The following is a 23,065-nucleotide window of genomic DNA, read 5'->3' on the forward strand; positions in this document are numbered from 1 at the left end:
AGCATCACAAAGAATTTTGAATTTTCCCTGCTCGCAAGTGCATTACCACATCATGATAATAACATTGACAAGTCAGTCTACCTATTGTAGATATAAATCTTTAAAAATGGGTCACAAATATACAGTATGCTTTCTTTTGACAGGAAAGGCTAAATCATTTTCTAAAATAGTCTAGCCCTATAGATTTTAGCAAATGCTACTCATACAGGGGTATAGAATGTATTTTTGGGAATGATTTTCAGATACAGATTTGGTGCTCTAGTGAGTATTTACAGCAGCAGGACTGTGTATGTGGGAGCGACTAAAAATAAACTACAGTACCCACGTTCATCCTAATGAAGGAACATGTCACCCAGTGCAACGGTGTAGCTCACTGATGTGTTTTTAATCGTTTTTGGACAACAATGGAGGTTTATGAGACAGAGGAATCAGCTACTGAATATCGGGCTGTGTCTGCACAGACTCGTTAGTAGAATCATTTGATTGTTGGTTTTGTTCTTTTCACAAGATTTGTTGACAGTAAGAAATACTGTGTTCTTTGAACAATACATTTTAATGACTACAGTGCTAAGGAAGGAATGGTTCAAATGCTGAGTCATGTCCTCTTTCATCATTACTTTGCAATCTACTACAAAGCTACTGACTGTCTGAAAAATTAACAAGTGTGCTGCTGCTTTTTGGTTGTTCAGCAGTGTGTTCAGTTCATATTTCATTAGTGCATTGATTCATTCTGTAGAAGGAGTGAGTCAGACATACCTTTGACTGAAATTGTTCTCCTTCCTCCGACAGTGAAGGGTAACAACCCTGTGACCTTCACTTCTGAAATCCTGGCTCACTGTCCACACAACCGGGTTACTGGCGCTGGCCCCCAGGAAAGCCACTCCATCCTTCAGCTTGACCCTGAAACACACACACACACGTCCATAAGTCAAAAAAAGACATTAAATTAAATGATACTGGAACTGTCCGCAGGATCACAGTCCTGGTGATGGAAACAGTTTCACAAACACACATGTCGACTTTTTACTCTCTTTCTCAGACACAGATAAACCCTCATGGTCTGTCCCTCACACTCAAACATGCAAGGAGGACATGAAATTAGCAACTACAAGAAGTTGGACGATAGTAACAGACTGATTAAAAGTATGCTTTTAATGATAAGAACACTAAACTGGGGCTAAAAAAGAAGAAAGAAATCTTTTTGAAAGGCTTTGGAGGTTGCTTGTTCCTGAGAAAACCATATGATTTCTTGGTTGATGAAGGAATTTCTTTCTACGTTTGGAGCTTATCCATTTTGATCAGTATATAATGAGTGAAAAAGTCTCACATGCCCTTTATTCATATTTTTGCTTGGGATGAATGTTGCTTTAGCAAAGTCAGGCTGGCAGGTACAAGCCAAATTATTTCATTAGCAGTGATGAAACCCAGCATCAGGACAACAGATGGCACGTTTGCTTAATTGAAATAATCACAAGTCAGGGGTAGCAAGTTCAAATTAACCTCTGAAAAAGTGTATTTAACCAAAATGAGTGTATGTTGAATGTAGGAGTAGCCTTACATGACAGGTCTTGTTTTACACACTATAATATCCCAACATCAAGACTCTCTGGAGCAATAAATAGGCGGCATGCTCCAGCTCAGACAATTTTTGGTAATTTCCCCTCACACCTGGGGTTTTAAAAGGAGTCCAATTTCCGCAGCCTTCATGCCGCCTCTGCCCCTGCCCCACCCTTTTTGTCCCTCCATCACTTCCATTACTCTCGGTCACAGTCTGTGGGAGGCTGTTCAGGTGCCAAAGAAGCATGACCTCCTCCTCTTCCAGTATACTGACACGCTGTTGCTTTCTTCCTCCTTCTCTGTCACATGAAATTACCATGAAGTACATGAGCACCTTTCAGTACCTTTTCCAACATGACAAATTGCTCTTGTTCAAATCACTGGCACGAATGGGGCAGAATATTTTATGTGGAGGAAAAAGAAAGAAGAGAGATGGCGAGGAAAAGCAGATCTAAAGTAAAAACACCAACAGCACAAAAAAGGTGAAGCGAAAGAGACATTTCTATTCAGTGAGATATGAACGTTGGGTAATTTTTCCCCACATCAAAATAATTGGAGACTGTCCTCATTCTGGAACTGCAAAAGACTTGTAAAAGATAGAGGGAAAAAAAATCTAAGCATTAACAGGGGATAATGACATGACAAACCATGCAGCAGTCCTTAGAAGAGCACAGTCATTACATCTTCTGCGTTCAACCGGTCTTCTTTGATCTTATCCAGGCTGCTGAGGCGGTAATAACTGGTCTTGTGTTGGTTGCTGCTCCTGACGAGTCAAGATAAAGGCTGCTGGTGTGGAAGACGCAGACAATAACTAGGAGGAGATGACTGATTGCTGTCTGCCCTCCTGTTTCCCAGTCGTCACCTTAGCCAAGGCACAGTAATTACTGCAGACTCATAAGCGCATTCAGCACTGACAGAGGACTAGAGGGGGAACGATAATCAACTAATATGGACAAACTCTGACAGTATTTTATGTGCTGTATTGATTAAGCATCAAATGCCAATTTGAAGGTGGGAATTTTTTCAGTCCCCTTTTGATTTTTTCCCAGCTTTTTAAAAAACTTGTATAAGTTGATTGATTGATTAGTTAATCAACAGAAAATTAATCTGTAACTATTTTAGTAATTGAATAACTGTTTTTAGTCTTTTTCCAAACAAAAAATGCCAAAGATGTACCCCTCCCAGCTCAAACTGATAGTTAACTGAAAATCTTTGGGTTGTGGACTGTTGGTTTGACAAAACAAGACATCTGCAGACATCACCTAAGGCTGTGGGAAATTTTAGTGGTCATTTTTCATTATTTACTGACATTTTATAGACAAAATGATTAATTGAGAAAATAATCTGCAGATTAATCACTAATGAAAATAATCATTAGCTGCAGCTCTAAATTAATCAGTGAATTAATTAGACAGATTGATCAATACTGTTGTACAATGAAGAACTCCTGAACTACAGTGTCCGTGTGCTGCCCAAGGTCCTGATACATTCTTTTCTGTCTCTCTCTCTTTCTAATCTAAATAATGCTCATCTGTTTCACACTTGCCTTATATTTCTCTCTCATCCTGTTTCTTCCTCCTGCATCATACTCCCTCAATTTCTCTCACACTCATGCCCAATTTGACAGACAAATCCAAGCATGTGCTATAGCCAACGAGCGTGGTGGCTAAATTAACAAATGGCATGTTGTAAATGAGATTGGTTTGGCTAATATGATTTCTGGTGAAGGGGTGGGGGGGTGGAGGGGGGGGTTGGGCGCAATAAAGGAAAGCAATTTGAAGGGAGGTTTCCTTTCACATGCATCAGCACATGAAGCTGCCTCATTAATTCCTTGAAAACCTGCATCAGTGGGATGAGTATTTACAGATGAGATGAGGTTGTCAGAAAAGACAGTTTTTGGCTCTACCTGATTGATGCTCCGAAATGACACCCCAGTATGGCTACTGCCCAAATAACATGTCAACACACCTTGCACTCTGGCATGCCTCTTGCATGCTAAATTAAATAGCAATGCACATTAATATTAATGCACTTTACGCAGCAGGAAATTAAATAGAATATAAAAAATTCTGAGTAAAGTGGAAGACGTAGTGAGACCAGGAGTCTTGTGTGCAAACACCATATAGTATATTATATATAAGGGGTACTCAACTAAAAGTTTTAGAGGTCCACTTAATAAATTGAAGTATGAATTCTTCACTGCATTCATTGTTGAACATGTTTGATGTTACAATTATTTTGCTGGAGTCTTGATATCACAACTTCAACTGGTTCAGTTTTGTTCTTCCGTGTTTTACGTGTTTTTGGGATAGTTTTATTCAAAACAGGCATGTTTGGTGTCATAGTGGCATTTTGCGTTCCCACTCTGCATTATGGCCATTGTTTCATTGCAAATCAAACACAATGGTCTTGTACTTCCCTCGGGGAAAATGTGTATTTCTAAGTCCAGTCATCCTTAAATGCATGTTTTTCACTGTCATCCTTTCTTTTTTTGTAACAGCTAGTTTCGAACAAGCCATTTTACTTTATCAACCGTAGCTCCTCCTTTCCACAACCTTGCTAACTGTGGCGACTAGCGGGGAGGCTGAACGAAGACAGCTGAGGTGATGTGATATCGATGTGTCACTCAAAAGCAGTCAGGGTTGGGTTGGGTTTTGAAATCAAATTCAAAAAAGCATTTGTAGGGCCCAGACAACAAAAGCTTTATCACCTCTAAGCTGTGTCTGAAATATGTTGTGTATATTCACTGTTTGCTGTTTAGCCCACTAGTGTGTTTGACATTTTGTAGTGTTGAATTACTGAATTATACCCTTCATAGTGGAGTCAAATTATCCTACAATGCAACATAAACAGTAGTGTACCATCATGCGTTAGGAAAACGTCAACTGTAACATCAGTTGTAAAACACAGAGGTAGTCACTGTCATTATGCTGAAATGTGTTCCCTCACTCTGTATTTAATGAGAAGTCTGGCTGCTCTGTTTTGAACCTACTCAAGCCTAAGCTGATCCTAATTGCTCAGACAAGTACACATTGTTGCAGTATCCAGACAGGATCTGTGAAACACATTTAGTTTTTAGGCTTTTGAAAAATACCTGAACATCGATATTTTACATATTTTACTTAAGTATTCTATCACTGCATTAGTAATACACACAAACAAACACAAAACGGGGGTAGAACATATTTGCACTGCACTTTAAAACAACAAGGCTCAGGCGAAGGAGTCGAAGAGCAGCATACCTCTCCTTGAAAGCAACTGCACCCAATTTCAGCGGACCTTAATAATACTAATAATAATAAGCTTTATTTAAATAAATTTTAGCACCTTTCAAAACACAGTTACAAAGTGCTTTACAATGAAAACATAACGCATCTAAGACAGAGAGAGACTAAAACAAACTAAAAGCCATTAAAAATAAACACATGAAACACAAAGGGAGTAAAATGCAAAATTAAAAATAATAAACATGAAATTAAAAATAAATGCAGTTAAGTAAAATAAGCAGGCAGCCCAGGTAAAATCAAGAAGACTAAAACAGGTGTGATGTGATTGTGCCTCTTAGTTCTGGTTAAAAGCCTGGCAGCTGAGTTCTGTAAAGTCCATGGTCTTTTCAAAGTTTTTTGATTAAGACCAAAGAAAAAGCTGTTGCAATAATCAAGGTGTGAGGAGATAAAAACATGTACAACAGTTTCTACATCTCTAAAATTTAAAATAGATAAATAAATAAAATAGAATAAATAAATAGATTTAAAATAGACACCAAGATTTCTTGCAACAAGCTTGAAATGTTGTGACAGGTAACCAGTAGATCTATCTTAAAGAATGCCAAGATTAGTTCTGTCAAAGGCTGCCCTTAAGTCGAGCAGTACAACAACTGAGCACATGCCTGCGCCAGCATTCATTAAAGGTTGTTAGTGACTTTGAGAAGGACTTTCTCAGTGCTGTGATACTGGCAGAAATCCGACTGAAACTTTTAAAATACTATTGTTTCCCACAGCAGCAAGAAGCTGCTTTGAAACAATTTTTTCAAGAAATAGAAATAGAAAACGTATAAAATTATCTAGGAGGGTAAGATCAGGCCCAGGTTTTTAGAACAGGTTGGACATGAGCAGTTCTAGGACACAACCAGTAGACAGTGAGCTGTTCAAAATAGAAAGCAAAAGGGGCCCAAAACATTCCATTACTTCATATAAAAACTTGGTTGGAATTATTTCAAAATTGCTGGCGGATACTCTCATATAAGACATGATTTCTAGAAGTTCAGGCACAGTACTAGGGGAAAAATAGCTCAAAGTATCCTGGTGCAGGTGGTCAACATCTAAAAAGGTAGGATTGGGGGCAATACTAAGTCTTATTGACTCCAGCTTTCCAGCAAAGTGAAATAAAAACTTTTCACAGTCAGCATCACAATCAGCAGAGCCACAAGGAGAGGCTGAGTTTACTAAATGATCAACGGAAATAATTTCTTAAATAGAAATCTGGGGTTGCCCTGATAGGCAGAAATAAGTTCAGAAAAATAGCATGTCCTTGCATCTTTCACCATCCTATTATAAAGGAGTAATAACTCTTTCATAGCCACAAAGTGGACCTGTAGACCTGATTTCTTCCATCTACCTTCTGCTTTTCTGCATTTCCTTTTACAGCTTTGAGTGTCATTTAACCAGGACTGTCTTTTAGTCTTTGGCTTAGATCCAGTCTTCAAAGGAGTTATGAGATCTAAGGTTGAAGAACACAGAGAATTAAAAGAATTAACCAAATCATTGGTGTAGGATATATCAAGAAACACATTGCCATGAGAATTAAACAGTGTACAGAATTTAGAGGCACTAAGCTCATTAAAGATGCGAGTGTACTTAGAGTGGGATAAAACAGTACTAGCAGCCTGTAAAGTTAAAACCTATGCATTTGTGATCAGATACAAACACGTCCATAATTTCAGATGATATTCTCAAACCAGACTAAAGACAAGGTCTAGAGTAAGGCCATGGTTATGAGTTTGTCCAGACACATGTTGTTGAAAGTTGAAAATTTTAGTGATATTTATGAATCAGTAGCCAGGATATTAGAAGACTCGTCAACATGAATATTAAAATCACCACAAAGAACAATTCTATCATAATTTAAAAAAAGACTGGATAAAAATTCTGGGGGCTCCATCAAAAAGGAGCCAGCTGGTTTAGGGGGGCAAAAATGCACCAGGTGTGGGCCACCAAGTTTAAACGTGAGCACTTCAAAGGAAGAAAAACCGTTACAAGTTATTAGTTTACATTTGAAAATCTTCCTATAGACGGTAACAAGGACACCACCACGACCACAATTCCTTGGTCGGCTAAAACAGTCATAATAGATCAGATCATAGATAAAATCATTAAAATCATTCAAATAAACGTCTTATCAGAGAGTTTAAACAGTCTGCACTGGATTAAAACTGGAGTTAAAAGTGGAGCTGGGGTTTTGGTCCAGATCTTTATTATTATTACAAGAACCTTACAACTACATGAAGCAGCACTAGAAGGATCAGTAATTCTTCTTTTCTTCTTGCTCAGTGGCTGCTGGTGCCTGTGGGCTAGTAGATTACCCAAGAAGGGCTGGTATAAGCTACCATGCTGCCGCTGCTCACTAATGCCGTGATGGGAACCGGGAGTGGTGGCACTGATTCCTGAAGATTCTCCAGAACAGAGAATCTGTTTGATAGCAGAAGTCCTTCCTGGCTAGTGTGTGGTAAGCGGAGCCTTCTGGCTCTCCCTCCACCACATACAGTAGACCACCGCTCAGCGGGGAGCGGTGTCGAGCAAGCTGGTAGCAATTTTGGATTGGTCAAGTTTAATCCATGGATCTTCAGCAAATCCCGACATAGAGTGCAACTTGGGCAGAGGGGCTTCATCCCTGATGGTGTTACCAGCCCATGGAAGAGTCTTTTCCACTGTTTGTCCATCCTCTAATTGAACAAGGGTATAAGAGATTTGGCCCTGCAGCTCGTCAATTTTCTGGATTAGACTGATGCAGCTAGGGCACCCAGGTGACTGGTAAGTGGGAATAGGAACGCCGAGAGTTAAAACAATAAACCATAAAACTCAAAAAGCTGGTATACACACAAGGCAGGGAATGTGCAAGAACAAACTAAAACGTGGCTATAAAACATTTAAGATCAATAAAAGCGTTTTAAAACCACCAATTAAAATTGGCTAAGAGCTTCAGTCAAAAACGTTTTACTACTCAAGTGGAAATGATGAGGTTTAAGATTGAGATGATAATGAGTGGACAACAGGAATGTTAACATGCTGCGATTCAAAAACATGTTCCTTACTAGATGCCAATTTGGGCTGTCTTGGTTCCTATGATAATGAGTAAAGATGAGGGGGAAAAAGGCCAACATGATGAAGAGGATGAATGAACAAGAGAGTGTCTATGGGGGCTGAGGGGTTATGTTTATTGGTAGGTCAGGGTTGGCTGGGGGTGGATTGTGTAAAGGTCTTTGTAGTGAGTACAGGGATAGAAGGATAGTTTGGTGTTAAAGGTGTTTGAGCAGAGCAAGATTGGTGGTTTGCAGAGACCAGCCCGGTGAATTGGAAAAGACAGGCATTGTATAAGAGTTGATAAAAAAGGACAGAAGTGTCGGGGAAAACATTCAGTAGAGGAGAGGAGTTGAAGAGAGGGCTTTTTTGGTTAAGATACTAGGATACAAAGCTGTAGTCAGCACTGGCTGCCTGTTATGGTCTAATATTTCCAACAGTGAAAGAGGGAGAGATACAGTATGTCAATGTCATTCTCAAGAGGCCATTGGCAAGAATATTTTACCCACTAAACTTTATGTACAAATAATAATGATAAAAATGACATAAAACATGAGGAAAGTGGTTCCCTGTATTGCCATCCATAACAGATCTTTACTCTGGTGAAGAGGAAGACAGAGAACCAAGAGATCCTAATAACTACACACACTATCCACACACACACACACACACACACACACACACACACACACACACCTTGGTGTGTACCTAAATCTGATATAATGTTAACACATTGGCAAAGAGTTGGCTGGTGGACAAAGCTAACCTTTAGTGAAGATAAATGAAAGTGAGAACAATTGCTCTGATATCAGCACCATCACAAAGAAACCACCTTTGCTTCCTACATCACAGAACAGCTGCTGCAAAGGGAGACCCAGATGAGGAAAAGTTGCTGCCTCAATAGCCAGGACTGTAATACAGATGAGCCACAGCACATTCATACATAACCTGCTACTAAGTTCTGAGGCATCATTAACTAACACCATTGAAACGTTTGAAACTACTTAAGAAAAAACTCCCTTAGATGAAAAATTGGTCTTGTGATTAGTTAAATGTGAAACACACAATAACTCATGGTTGGGCACATTTTCTGAATTCATTTAAAAAAGGCAGTTTAGCTGAATTCAATTTACTGACAGCAAGCGAAATTGGCCAAATCACATTGAGCTACTTTAGCTGGCCCATGTCCCTTAATTCTCAAACACCTGCAGCTAAATCCAGTTATGAAATAAACACACAAGCTGTTGGGCATGGAAACCCTTTATGTTCTCTCTCTCCCTCTCTATCTGTCTTGGTTAAAAAAAACCCAAAATAATCTCCATCACCTTGGGGTAAAATTAAATTAGATAGTGGCTAAAGACAGGTGAACCAGGCTGGGAGCTGGTCCAATAAATTAGTAAGGTGAAACGGGGCTGCGCCGGAGATGCTCAGAATCAATTAGCTGAGGAATAGTTGTCGGCTGAGTGTTTTTAGGGGCGAGTGGACACAGGCCGATGCCGAGATAAAGAGAGAGCTAATTCAATTAATGAGTTTGATGCTGTTCTTCCCATTATCAGAGCTAGTTAAAAGTGCTGGTGCGTGGCAACGCTGCGAACAGAGGACAAGATTAACGCTATCAGATAAAGAGTGCTTGCCAGACAAAGCTCATCTCCACCCATGCATTCTGCAGCATTTCCCTCTGTCTCACCCTTTTGTTTCACTTTCACCAATGTCTCCTATCTCGCTCTGTCTGCCTCTATCTTTTCCCGCTGAACATTCTGCTTCCCTTTCTATATCTACACACACCAGTCTTTCTCACATCACTCTCTATCCCCCTCCTTCACCAGAGCCCCTGTGTCTATATCTGGTGCCATGCAGTTTAGTTTTTATGTCTCTCTATATAAAGCAAGGAATCTCTGTCTGTCTGTATGTATGTTTGTCCTTTGCATATCTCAAGAACCATTCATCTGATCTACTTCATATCTGGCGGATGTATTGCTTGGGACTCAAGGAAGTGCAGTGTTGAGTGTGAAGTTGTTTGGATGAGCAGTTCTCAAGAAATATATATAAAAATACCTCATAAACAACATTGATTTGCTTCTTCTTCTGCCCATGGAGTCAACACGTGGGAATACAGACAACGCCACTCTGCCATTGCAAACCACATTGTGGACGGAGGGGGGGTTTAAACATCCATAGTGATAATGACTTGGAAAAAGTTATGAGATTTATGCTCTACTATTGAACTGTGTACTGTGAACAAAACTTGGCATGTACATTCAACACTTACTGTCTGTCTGTCTGTCTGTCTGTCCTTCACATATCCAGAGAACCATTTGTCCAACCGACTTCACATTCAGCAGGTGTATTGCTGGGGACCCAAGGACATGCAGTGTCGAATTTGGTGCAATTTGGACACGCGACACGTTTAAACTTTGAATAAATAAGCGAACAGCAAACCGCTCAGCTCTGTGTCTGAGTACAGCAGGGGCTGTTTGATATAATCACCCTCACATCACAGCAGGGTGGGGCTTCTGAGCTCTGACTTGCTGAGCGGTACAAAGGCACACGGCCCACTCAGTTAAACTGGCCGAAAGAGCATATACAGGAGAAAAAAAACAGAGGCAGAGGCAGTAAAACTAGCCAACAGGAGCACAGACACGTTTGATTGGCAGCAGAATAAACCAATGGAAGTCCATAAACTGCTTCTACGGTTCAGCCTCTGTCTAGTCTCACTGGTGAAGTTTCTGTCTGGATTTAAACCATTTCATTTATTAATTCCTTATCATTTTAATTGATACGTTTGTCAATTGATACATACATATGCAGTTCGAGAAATAATAAGCACTCGGCCCATTCCGAACAGGCATGTTTTGAACGGGCACTGAACTAGTTTTTTAAAGGAACCAGATATTCTGCACACTGTAGGTCACTCTTATTTGCTTTATTTTATTGTGACATTACGTTCAGAAAACCTGGATCAGGTAATTTGAAGATAAATTAAGTAAGGTGAGTACAAGTGACTGGCAGTGTGCAGGATCTCTGGATCACCCATCATCAAGAAACCTGTTGAAAATTTCTAGCCATGCTAGTGGCAATGCTCTGGGTCGATCTAGACTGAAATATCTCAACAGCAACTTTGGTGATGCCCTGACTTTTCCTCTAATGCTCTAGCGCTTCAAGATCCAATACTTTGGCTTATTTATCTAACAGACTGGTTTTCTTTACAATTAGTACTACAGTCTCACAGAGTTGCTAGCATGACTATAGACCAGATTGCCTTAGTCTTGTTTATTTTTACTTCTTGCTGCTTGCCCTTTTTAATCCTAACTCTTGTATGTGCTTGTGAGGGACTGAACAGCAATAGGCAGAATGCAAAAAAAGGGTTTTTATTTTATTTTTACCCTTTTGATTTACAAAGTGGTGTGTGGTAACTGACTAAATTGGGCCCTAAAAGAGGTCAGCAAAACAGAACTGAAGTGAAAATACAGCAAACTGAACTGCATAACTTACCTGACCTCGATAAAGATGAAACTGACCTAACAATGAGTAGGCCTATAGTACTTGAAAATGAATCGATGAACAAATCCATGAACTTTTAACCTTCAGCTCAAGCTAAAAATACATAGGAGACCACATCATTGAAACCTACACAGTGCAATCCAATACAAGTACTACCTTGTGTCCAAGCTGTAGATGCAGTCCCCGGTATTTTTCTCCACTTGTTCAAAAAGGAATTTGTCACTTTTGACTTAGAATGAAAAGGAAAATTTAAGGAATGTCCTGTGATATATTCAAGCAGACTATGATCTAACCCTCTAATTTCCTCTGGATGTTGCTGCAAAAGTGCTGCTGGAAAATGAAGCCTTGTGTGAGGCTTATTTGGTCCTTCACCTCACCCTTGTGAAATGTCAATTTCACTTCTCGCTGCCATTGACCGTCTCCTTATCTCATCATTCTTTACAGAACTAGACATTGAATGGCTACGCTTTGAGGATATTGGAGCTGTGAAGGGTTAATAGCTACCCATCTACCAAGGGACAAAGATGATCAAAGGGAGTACTACTTAAAGGGCTACTTAGGCTTTTCAACCTGGAGTGGATTTTATTGAGTGCTACTTAATTGAGGAGATGCTGACTGTCACCAAACACTGGGCACATTTGCAATCAGGTGGCTTTACAAGCAACTGTGCTGTCCAAGAAAAGCACAGATTTGCTTTTCACTCGGAGAGGAGAGGAGTTGATTGCCTTCAGCCAAATTCTCTCTTCATCTGTGTGTTTTTCTGGATGCCTGAAAAAACATGCTGTGATGCATCATCTAACATCTAACATCTCTTTCGCAGTCTTTTTTTAATTAAAAGGAAAAGCAGCCAGATGACTGACATATGGAGTGTGGACCTGAGCTTTGGGAGCAAACTCGCGCCTTTAAAAGAAAAAAAAAAGAAGAAGAAATAACTGTCAGAGGAGTGTGGTTGACTTCAAATGAGAAGAGGTTCAAAATGTGAGCTGGCCATAGCCTCATGACATGAACAAACCCATGACAGATCAAGAGCAATCATATGGGCAGGAGCACTGAGAAATGAATTCTAGTTGAATTCAGAGAAGCCCCTGAGCTTCCTCTCAGAGGGAAGGAACATTTCAAAAAACCTGGGCAAGGTGTCATATATACAGTACATCTTAAATACATCTTGGTGGTAAAAAAAATATTACTGCCAATAAACGACATACATAATTTGGATCCCAAGCTCCTGATGTTTTGAAATCTGTATTTCATTCATTAAATGAGACATTTGTGCAACAGCTAAACAATGAAAAAAAGGATATTTTTATATACTGTGAGGAAATGAAAAACAGACATTGAGTCCTTGTGGTAATGGCTGAAAAGCACATTACTACTTCAAAAGTGGGTTTCAGAGAAGTGCCATGCTATATGAAGGGTTTCACATTAAAAAAGAATAAATCAATCTCACATAACTACATTTTATTGAACATTAATGGAATCCTTAAAATGTAAATTTGTAAGCAAAGCCCTCAAAAGTGCTGTAATAATAAGATAATGACATAGCACTTACGTGGAGGCCATTTCTGCATAATTCATGGCTGCTGTTTTGGGCCAGAATACAACCCATACATAGGGTATGAAAGTGAAGGGTAAGATGTAATTAAGGAATTATTTACTTAAAAACGGGAAGCAGAGGACAAGGATGAGAAAGACAATGATAGGAAATGAAATTGTTGCTCATATAAAATGGAATTTATCAAATCCTACAGCTTGGAGCAGTCAATGACTTTGTTTTCTTTAATCTGCCCCAAGCTCTCATTATCTCCATATGTCACATTATATTAAAGCTCACTTCCAAAACTGTAGGAGAAATCTGTCAAAGAGAAAGGCAACAAAGAATACATGACATTCTGAATAAAAAAACAGGGTGGATGTGGGTGGGTATTGATTGAAATGACAAGGAGCTTCATGTGTGTGAAGTGATTGTGTACATGAAAGCGGGCCAACGGGATGATGACACTGAGGGGTGTGACAGCGCAACACCCACTGTGGCCAAAAGCAAGTCACCTCCAGTAAATCACAGCCCGGTTCCCCTCATGACTCAAAATGTAAAAATTTATGAACATTACCAATCTGGTGCCCTACATGTGGGATGTTTAACCCTCATTTGAGTCATGGGATTTGTAGAGGAAGCATGGGATTTCAGATTAACACAAATTTGAAATATGTGTCACCATGGTTTTCCTCTTAAAATTTCATGTTTGCAAAAATGTATGCCAAGTAGTGTACTAAAAAACTTCCCATTTTTCATTTGCTTTAATGCTGGGATTTCAGGAACTCACTACTACTGCTGCTGCTGCTGTAGATTAGCTGAAGGAATGAGGTCATGTTGCCGCAGACAGAAGCTTGATCCCTATGGCTGCCATTTGAACGGAAGCCTAGCCAGTTAAATAGGGGACAGGGCAAACACATGCAAACACTGCTTCCAGTAAAACCTATTTGACATAAGGTTGCATCCAGGGGATAAAAATTAGACTTTGCATTGAATCTGTTGGGTCGGACGGATGATCCTGGTCTGATCCAATATTTAGATGGACGCAGAAGGGGGCCAAGCAGTATAATCTCAGGATGTAGCAGGACAGATTATGGCAAGTTGGAAAACCTGATGTACGAAGGGTTACACAGATTAATAGTGATGCTGTCAGCTGTAGCAGTAACTGGGCACATACAGGAGCACTGCAATACATTTATTTATGTAGCCCCAAATTACAAATTTCCCTCCAAGTGTTTTGCAATCTGTACATCAAACAACACCCTCTATCCTTAGATGCTCTGTCCGGATAAGGGAAATCTCCCCAAAAAAACCTTTTTAATGAGGAAAAACTGGAGAAACCGCAGGAAAAGCAACAGAAGAGGGATGGCGCTGCGTTAGTAAGATGATGCTTTAAAATCAACTTGCGACAGAAGAGGCAAATATTTTAAAGACCTATTGTGCAATACTCTCAGTGCTACACTTGTTAACATACTAACATTAGGTGTCTTTGCTGTCATTGTAAACATAAAGACATATCAGCATCAATACAGATGTATTAGCATTTTTTATTGCAGTTTTATTGCATATTGCAGTTGCATTATATCTGATGGTCTACTATGCCCATATCAATAAAATTAAAAATATGAATGGAGCATTGAACGGGGCTGCTTGTAGATGAGAAAAATTTGATATCTTCACTAAAAGTTATCATTGAAAATGATTTCCAGACAGACGATATACAGTACTATCAGAAAACAGCTTTTGTAGCTTTGCACATGGAGGAGATGAAAAACAAAAATTCATGATTGCCATATGTATGCAAATTACATCAATCTGAAGCCATTACTGAAACAATTAATCTTTGGCAATCACTAAAACATTTTAATCACGATCGTTACAAATGGTTGACTATTCATTATGCCCTCTAATTAGATCATAAATTGTATGAATACACTGTTGTGGGAGGTTTTAAAGGATGTGACACGCTGGGGACAAACACAAAAGCCAGCTAGGACTGATGAAGTATACCACATTGATGGCACTGGGAGTCAGGGTTGCTGAGAAGGGACTAAATGCCTGTTCTCTCCTGACTTCATCTATGAGTGATTTATTGACTGACTGACTGGGGGTTTGCAGATGTCTGGTCAGGTGATCAGGATCAGGGGTCAAATGTTACAGTATGTCATTCAGCTGTCCTGAGGCTAAGGACTATCAATATTCCTGATGTAATTGATTAAATGCTACCTGCTGGTGTGAGTGAGCTGAGTGAGCCCTGGCAACAGCACAGACACATTCTTGGTCTAAATGTCATGTGTTGTTGTCGTATATGTCAGTGTTGTGACATTTGTGCAGAGCCGTGGGAAGGCAGTAAAGTAAGTGCTGGAGTGGCAATGTGACAAAAAAGATGACAGCCACCATGCTAAAGCAACATCTCAGACAATGTCCGTCGAAAAACTGCCTAAAAGGTGTCACACAATGTTTTCAAAGTGTGAGAAGAATTGGCTCTTAGTGAGGAAACTTCAATAAAATGAATTCCATCCTGGTTTCATTCACACTCTCAAGGTTATGTTCACATAGTCTCAACCATCCTCAAGGCACGACATGAAGCATTTGTCTGAAACATCCACCGACACCATGTGCAGATTATTGGAAAATGCTGAGGTAAAATTTCAGGTGAATCAATTCAGGCCTGATCTGTAAAAGCTGGCAGGTCAGCCAGTACATTAGCCCCATTTGCACTTCATTATGTGCACCAGTGGGCAGTACACTCACCATCAGCAGGCTCCACTACATACAGGAGAAGGGGAAAGGACCAAGTCACTACAGAGTCATCTGGCAAGGTTTAAAATGTGTGCGTTTGTCTGTGCAAATCTGTGCATTTGTGAAAGGAAATGAGGAATGTGAAAGATGTGATGGGGACAGAGAGAAAGTGAAGTAATCAAAGAGAAGATAGAGGGATGCCTTAGGGGTTGAATAACTGACTTTGATGAGGGCCTGAATGGAAAAACAACAGATAATCTCTGCTGGCTGCTGTGCTTTTCTGTTGTTACAAAAAAGTGAGAAAGGGAGAGTTTTTGTTTGAGTGTTTGTTTTTGAGTGAAATACAACCCTACCTCTCTCCTCACAGCAAGACAAAATTTGATAATCACATGAGGATTTACAGATACAGATATTTTTATTTGATTTTTTCAGAGTATTTTGCAAAATTGAGCTTTGTTATCAGTCACATCAAGAACAACAGATTCTCCAAAAAAGGGTGTTTCTCCCTCTCTCTGACTGCCTTTCCCATCATCATACTTTCCTCTCTAACTTGTTATTTTTCTCACAGTTTCCCTCACAGGGACCTGATCAGAGATCTGCTTCACGGCACATATTTGTGTCTACATAGGTTTTTAAATGTAGCTTGGAGAAAGCCGTAAGTCTTGGAGTCAGAGCACTGCCTGATTTCTAAATCCCTTAACATACTGTAATATGGTGGTACTGATATAAAAATGAGCAGCATGAAACTTTTTTTTTTTATTGGCACATGTTGCAGTTATTGTGTAGGAAATTTTAAACGCTGAAGTAAGAATTTGAATCAACTGAACAGAAAAGTAAAATTATTCTGACTCCACTGCATAACAAACAGTAAACTGGCCTCAAAGCCACAATAAAGTAAACATCTCATTACTTGTTTTAACAACCTTCCCAAGACAACTTCTTCCTTACCAAATGGTTTCATCATGCACAGTTCCTGGTGAACATTTCAGAGGGGCCACAGTGGCTTATTTTGCACTCACTTGGAAGCGCATGCTTTACATCACTAAAGGAGAAATTCAATTTAGGTGAAATTTAGGGCTTGTACGCAAGTTGACCATGTCAGTCTCATAAACACAGTAACACACACACACACACACACAAACACCCAGTACTAAGAAAACATCGCTTCTCATTATAGTTTTTCATCAAAACCAAAATATGAAAAAAAAATGGACATGGGACCCATGTCCATTTTTTTTTCATTGTAGCTGTCATCGTGTCAGTACTTGCAAGCATAGCAAGTATTCTTGCATCACGTAAATAAGCAACTCACCACTTTCTATAATAATTTATGACTTTGTGCCAAGCATCACTTCATTTTTGTTTGCCCTTGTCATCTTGGAGATGAGAGTCATACAAAATGATCTTTCACTAATGATCTTTTCCTCCACAGAGATTTTTCAACAGCTGGATAAGACAACATTTCTTGGCTTCCTGTCAGTGTTTTGGCAAATCACTGCAGTGCTTTCAGGAGAAGTTTGCCCTCATTCGCATAAAGTTAAACGTTTTCAACTTTCAGCCTCTCCATTTTCTCAGATTGAGAGTAAGGCCTGAGCTGCCTGCTGTCCTACAATGCCTTGAGAGGAAAATTATGCGCTTTCAATGGTGTTTTGAAGTATTTTTAGTGTATGAAGCCATGCTGTGACTGATAACTATAAACTATTTCAAATCGACATGTCCATTTCCATCCAAAATTACCCTTTACGGTTTTCTGATCTGACACCCCTATCATCAGGAGAAATTTGTCAGCGCCTTTCAAAATGCATATGACCATTTTCCGATCTGCTACCTCTGTGGTTAAGGATTGGTTGGTTTAGGCAGCTTGAACTTCTTAGTTAAGGTTATGGAAAGATTGAGGTAATGGTTAAGAAAAAACAATGTTAGGTGTTGGTAGGAGATGGTCTCTAGTGTCAAAGTGAGATACTTTGTATGCCTTACCATCCACCCAGACCTTCTCCTTACCAGGTTTTGGGGCTCAGATACAGTAGTCATTATTGACATTACCACAAGAGGTCGCACGTCAGGAAAATGTATCCAAGCAACCAGTCTTAATAAAGTGGCAACTACCACAGCTTGAGGCTGAAGCCAATGCAGAAGTTTCTTAAAGTGCAATGCCACCGATGGTAGCTAGATGCTGGCTCCAAAAAATCCCTGACTCCAGTTGACTCCCATTTGAAAAGCGTCAACTTCCCTCCAGAAATATTAAGTCAATGGTCTTCAATGAGTCAATATGACTAAGAATATTGTTTTACAATGTTTTTATATGACTATAAATACTAAGTCAATAGTCCTCAATAGTCATTATGGTCCCAATCACTAAATTTGGGCCAAAGTGTACTGGTGGTCATTTGTAAATTATTGCTCCCTTAATAAGATTTGAGACTTATAGTAGGCTTTGATGTCTGTCATATGGGCAAAGATTGACAGCTGTGATTGAGTGTTTGTTCACCTGCTGCTCTTTCCAGCTTCAGGACTCGCACTGAGCCAGACTATATTTTGGTAAGATTACAATACCTGCCCTGTTAGCAAAGTGTTCTCCATTCAGTGTTCCCAGTAAGCTAACGTTTGCTCTGGTCCGAGGTAGCCAGATGTGTTTCTGGAACAAAGGTAACACCCCGTACTCTTTATTTGGAAGGTCCTGGCTCCAAACGGAAAATATGGCACCATACATAAGAAGCAACTCTGGGCTTCAAACCAGCTCCAATGCAAACCAATCGGTGATGTCACACCTTGCTACATCCATGTTTATATACAGTGTCTTGATTCAATTGACCCACCAACGCATGGTACACAGAGCGGCTTATTATACTGTATGACTTGATGGTCCTGTGTTTACACACAGAGACACACACACACTCATGCAATCTTGCACCCCCCCCCCCCCCTTTTTCACTTCCCCTGCAGGAGTCTGAGCAGCTCCTCTGAGCAGTGTGTTGCAGCAGTAATATGGCACCAGGGGAATGGGTGGCTGCCGGTGTTTTAACAAGGATGACTAACTCACTTCTCTCCTGTATGTTAGTAGTGCTTATCAGCCCACACCATGCCCTGAGCACTGCTTCCACTTCACAGGGCCACCAACACCTCGACTGCCACTGGATGTTTACACTGATCCCTTCATAGAGGGCTCCCTTGGGCTGCTCTCTCTGTTTGTGTGTTTGTGTGTGTACATGACTCCCTTGGGCCACAACACAGCTTGTCTGCATTGAGCCTCGTGGAGTGACAATGCCGGGTCTGTTCCTCCAGACCACAGCCAAACACTGTGTGCCAGGGACCAAGCGATGAAAGAGTGAACAAGGACAAGTGGTCATTCAGGCTTGAACCACCTTAACGTGAGCAAAAACTATAAAGTAATGGGTCAAATATAGTAGCTCCATTTTTAAAAATACATCATAATTTTCCATGATTTCTAAAGCTGGTCTGCAAGCAAATGAAACACCTCGAACATTAAGACTCACATAGAAATATGGCTCTAACTGTAGTCTATGATGAGGGCATAAATAAATAGTCACAGCAAATTACTATGGTTACATTAATAATAAAATTAAGGGTGCTTTCATAAATAACCTGTTTAGCGCAGTTCAGAAAAAACTTGAGCATTTGCCCATTTGATTCAGTTTGTTTAGGCTGGTCTGAAAGCAGATAGAGACTGCGTGAAAAGGTGAGTCCTGGTCCAATTCCAAAGGGACTCTGGTATGGTACGATTGCAGTTTTAAATGGGATGTGTCATGTACATTTCCAGGTCTATATTTATATTCTAGGGCTCTACTTGAATATCTTTGCATGATTAACAGTTCAAAAAACTTATTTATCTTATATACTAGCCCTTTATGCAGCCCCCTCAGTTCAGCCTCTGCCTGAAATAGGCCATTTTAGCCCCTGTCTCTTTAAGACCCTGCTTGCGATGAGCTCACTCCATTCTGATTGGTTAGCTGCAGCCAGCTCTGGATGTTACAAACAACAGTAGTCAGATTTTGTTTCTTTTACTTGTTCTTTACTCGATCTTCTGAGCCCAAATCTGATCCGAAATATGCGAGTGGCCAATGAAAACAACCCATGGAACAACCTTAGCAACAAAGGCTATGGAACAGACGGCCGTTTGTGGGCATGCAGGAACAATTTGATATCAGTTCAATGGGAAAGTAGAGGTAGCTTTGCAAATGGGGTGTTGAGAGTAGCCTGAAGCCTGGGCGTTTGACTTGAAGGCAGCATTTTATGTTTGTTCACCTCAAGTTTTGGGACTTTGACCATGTTGACCACAGACATCTGACATAATAAGAAAAAGACAAAAAAAACATATGTCCCCTTTAACATAAACCAGACCAACCACAGGATTATGTGATGGTAGATGTGATTTTAGCATGGTCCAAAAACCATCTATTTCCTTGTGAACTTTCAGTGACACCAGAGAAGATACATAAACACATAGGTAATAAGCTGCAGCATGACATGCTTTCAGTAACTGTAATAAACTCTGTTTTATCTCTAAGCAGAGTTTTCTGATCCAAAATGGATCAGAAAACTAAAAGGCAGCAATGTATATTATTTTTTCTTCAGCATGGACCAACTGAACCGAACTACCACTGCAAGCAATAGCACAGATGAAAAAACACTCTCCTTAGGGATTTCTGACATGTGAGCAGAAAATATACATCATGTAATTATTTTTTCAACCATTTTTCAAAGGTAGAAAGGCTTATGACATCTAAAAAAAAAAGGATAATTGTGCCAAAAAGAGAATCAGTGATGATGTAAGGTCATCTTTCATCATCGTTCTCGACAGCCCCATTCAGCATATCATCAGATTTTAAGGGTAGTGTTTTCTGTTATCTGCACCGACATGTGCTCTTCAGTCTGTTAAGTAGCACTCAGTAGCACTTAGTTAAGCACTGACCAGTCAATATACTACAGCCAAAATTTAAAACATTCACATTTTGGCAAAAAATGTACCAGTGCTTGAAAAAGTCTTTCATTAGTTGCTCAAAAGAAAAAAAAAAAAACTATAGCAGTACCTTGAAGTATCAGCTGGCCACTCTGTCAGTAAGACTGCATTTAGTTCTTTTTGCTCCCCGTTGCTCGTTTCACTCCATGTCTCTTTCAGGCCTTGACACTAACCAGCAGGAAGTGGCCGAGACAGGGCTGTAATTTTCTTCTCAGGCACATTAATGAGCAAGAAACACATGACAACAGATCAAGATACATCATCATCACACACAAATATGTATTTTCACATCCACCTATAGGTGTGTGTACTCACATACAGTCAAACATGTCTGCAGCTCACCTAGATTTTTTATGTCACTCATTAAAGCTGGGAACAGATCTTACGATTATTGAATCCTGCAAAGGCACCTCAAACATAACAACTATTCCCACCCCATATCCATCAAATACAGTTTGTGTTGCTAATTTATGCTGCAGTTTGTGAGAAAAATGACAGAGAGGAAAAAAATTAAATTTGGATGAGATGGTAGATGAGGAGATGAAGGCAACAAGGGCTGCAAACTCCACAGAGATAGTTGAAGAAAAGTGAAGTGAATAATACTGTGAATAATACTAATAGCACAAAGCACTATTTCACTGTTCACTTGCTATTTTTGGCCGGATTTCTTTTTTACTATTATTACTTCTCAAGTGATGACAACAGTCCCAAATCTAGTCATGAAAATCAAAGCATTTTTAAAGTAATCATTATGAGAATGACTGGCAGCGACTGGATCAGAAAGAAAATTATTAGAATTGTTAACCAAAGATGATTGTATGCTTTTATCCCCTAACTGCCAACACCAAATGGTCCAGACTGGAACAGACAAGGTCCAACTTAATGTGATCAGATGTGACTAGTAGGGAAAATTGATATCTAGACCTCCTCAGTGAAGTCAAGTGTTTGAATGCATTTTGTATTAGATGATTTAAAAATTAGCTTTCCAAGATAATGGTGGAGTATTTTGTGAATACATAGTACTGCAGCATTAGCAAATGAGCAGGTCTACCAACACACCGTACCATTTAAAAAACACACATCCAGCCAACTCTGATAGGGGAAATGAAATAACTCCGTCCATGGTCTCCTTTCTATTTTTAAGAATTGATTTTGAGCATTTGAGATTCATGACACTAAGAGTTAAAATCGCATCAAATTGTGAAATTTCCAAAGATTCCCACCCGTCATTGTGACCTCCATATCACAACTGTCATTGGTCCTTCTATTGGAGATGTGCCTGCCTAAACATACACAGAAACAGTTGTTGTGTCTCCAGTGAGTCAGTTTGTCACAGAGCTGTGGATGAGCTATGTGAACAGTCACAGGAGTGTGGACATGAAGTTGTGACTGTAGGAGTATCACTACTTTTCTATTAAATCCTGCACTCATTAAGAATGGGTGCCACCTCCCTTAGGAGGAAAACAAGTATTGTTAAATTAATCAGTCACATAACCAAGAACTGAAATTCTTTATGATACAGGGGCTTCTGTCTTCTGCTTCCAAAGAACACAAACAGACAACTTCTTGCTGATACATGAGGGCATTTCTTTATAGCTAAATGTCTAAGGAATGCATGATGAAGAAAATAATCAAACAAAGGAATAAAAGATCTTTCGATGATAAGATGGACCTTAATTCAGTGGGCGATATTGAAGTGGATTATGTGACTCAGAATTATCAAAGGATGGCAAGACGCTAGGAAAATAATCAACTTCTCTAAGGGAATTAATTTCTATTCGACATCAACTCATAACACAGAAAAGCTGTGGATGTTGCCTTCTTGTTGAAGCGTCGTGTAGAGATGAATCAGTTCAGCTGATTTCCCAAAGTTGCTGTGCAGTGTTGAGTCTGCTGGTGCGGCTAACAGCTGGGTGCAAGCCTGTTTGCCTGCAATGCTCTATCGCGGGGAGCCTCCGGTGTAGGCTATGCTCCTAGGTGACTCTGCAGAATGTGGTTAGCTGCTGAGCGGTGAGGGCTCGACTGAGGGGTCTACCAGTTGGTCCAGCAGTCCCGCTCTTGGGTCGATGGAGCAGAAGTCCAGGCTGATGCGTGCTGTCCTGGTTCGCGGAGTCAGTCAGACGTGGCCGACAATACGGCTCTTGTTGAGTCCTTCTGATCTTTTGGCTGAATGTCGGATAAAATTAATCTGGCTACACTAACTTCTTTAGCAAAGCTCGTCAGGTAGTAACAGCAAAAGTTGGCTGGACAACAAAAACACTACCACATAAAAAAAAAAAAAAAGATGAGGCTTCTTGGTACAAAAATATAAAAAGACAAAAAAAGAAAACAGTTCCCTCAGCTCGACACTGAGGTGGATGGAGGCTTGTTTTAGAAAAAGGTAAAAATGTATCCATACTTTGGGTGAGGCAATAAAGAAAAATAAAGCAGACGTCTGGAAAAAAGGAAGTGAGCTCCTTG

The 23,065-nt window shown here is 39.9% G+C and overlaps 1 protein-coding gene across 3 annotated transcripts in view; it reads right to left on the minus strand.

Moving 5' to 3' along the window:
• si:dkey-112m2.1 (transmembrane protein 132C) overlaps positions 1-23,065 on the minus strand; it is a 177,473-nt gene that overhangs the window by 70,114 nt on the left and 84,294 nt on the right. For all 3 annotated transcript variants that reach the window (XM_044334116.1, XM_044334114.1, XM_044334115.1), the window contains exon 4: positions 757-900. In XM_044334116.1, coding sequence (XP_044190051.1) covers positions 757-900 — 144 coding nt within the window. The remainder of the gene's footprint in view (positions 1-756; positions 901-23,065) is intronic.

This window comes from Thunnus albacares, chromosome 18 (genome assembly GCF_914725855.1).
Source record: "Thunnus albacares chromosome 18, fThuAlb1.1, whole genome shotgun sequence".
NCBI classification, from domain to species: Eukaryota; Metazoa; Chordata; class Actinopteri; order Scombriformes; family Scombridae; genus Thunnus; species Thunnus albacares.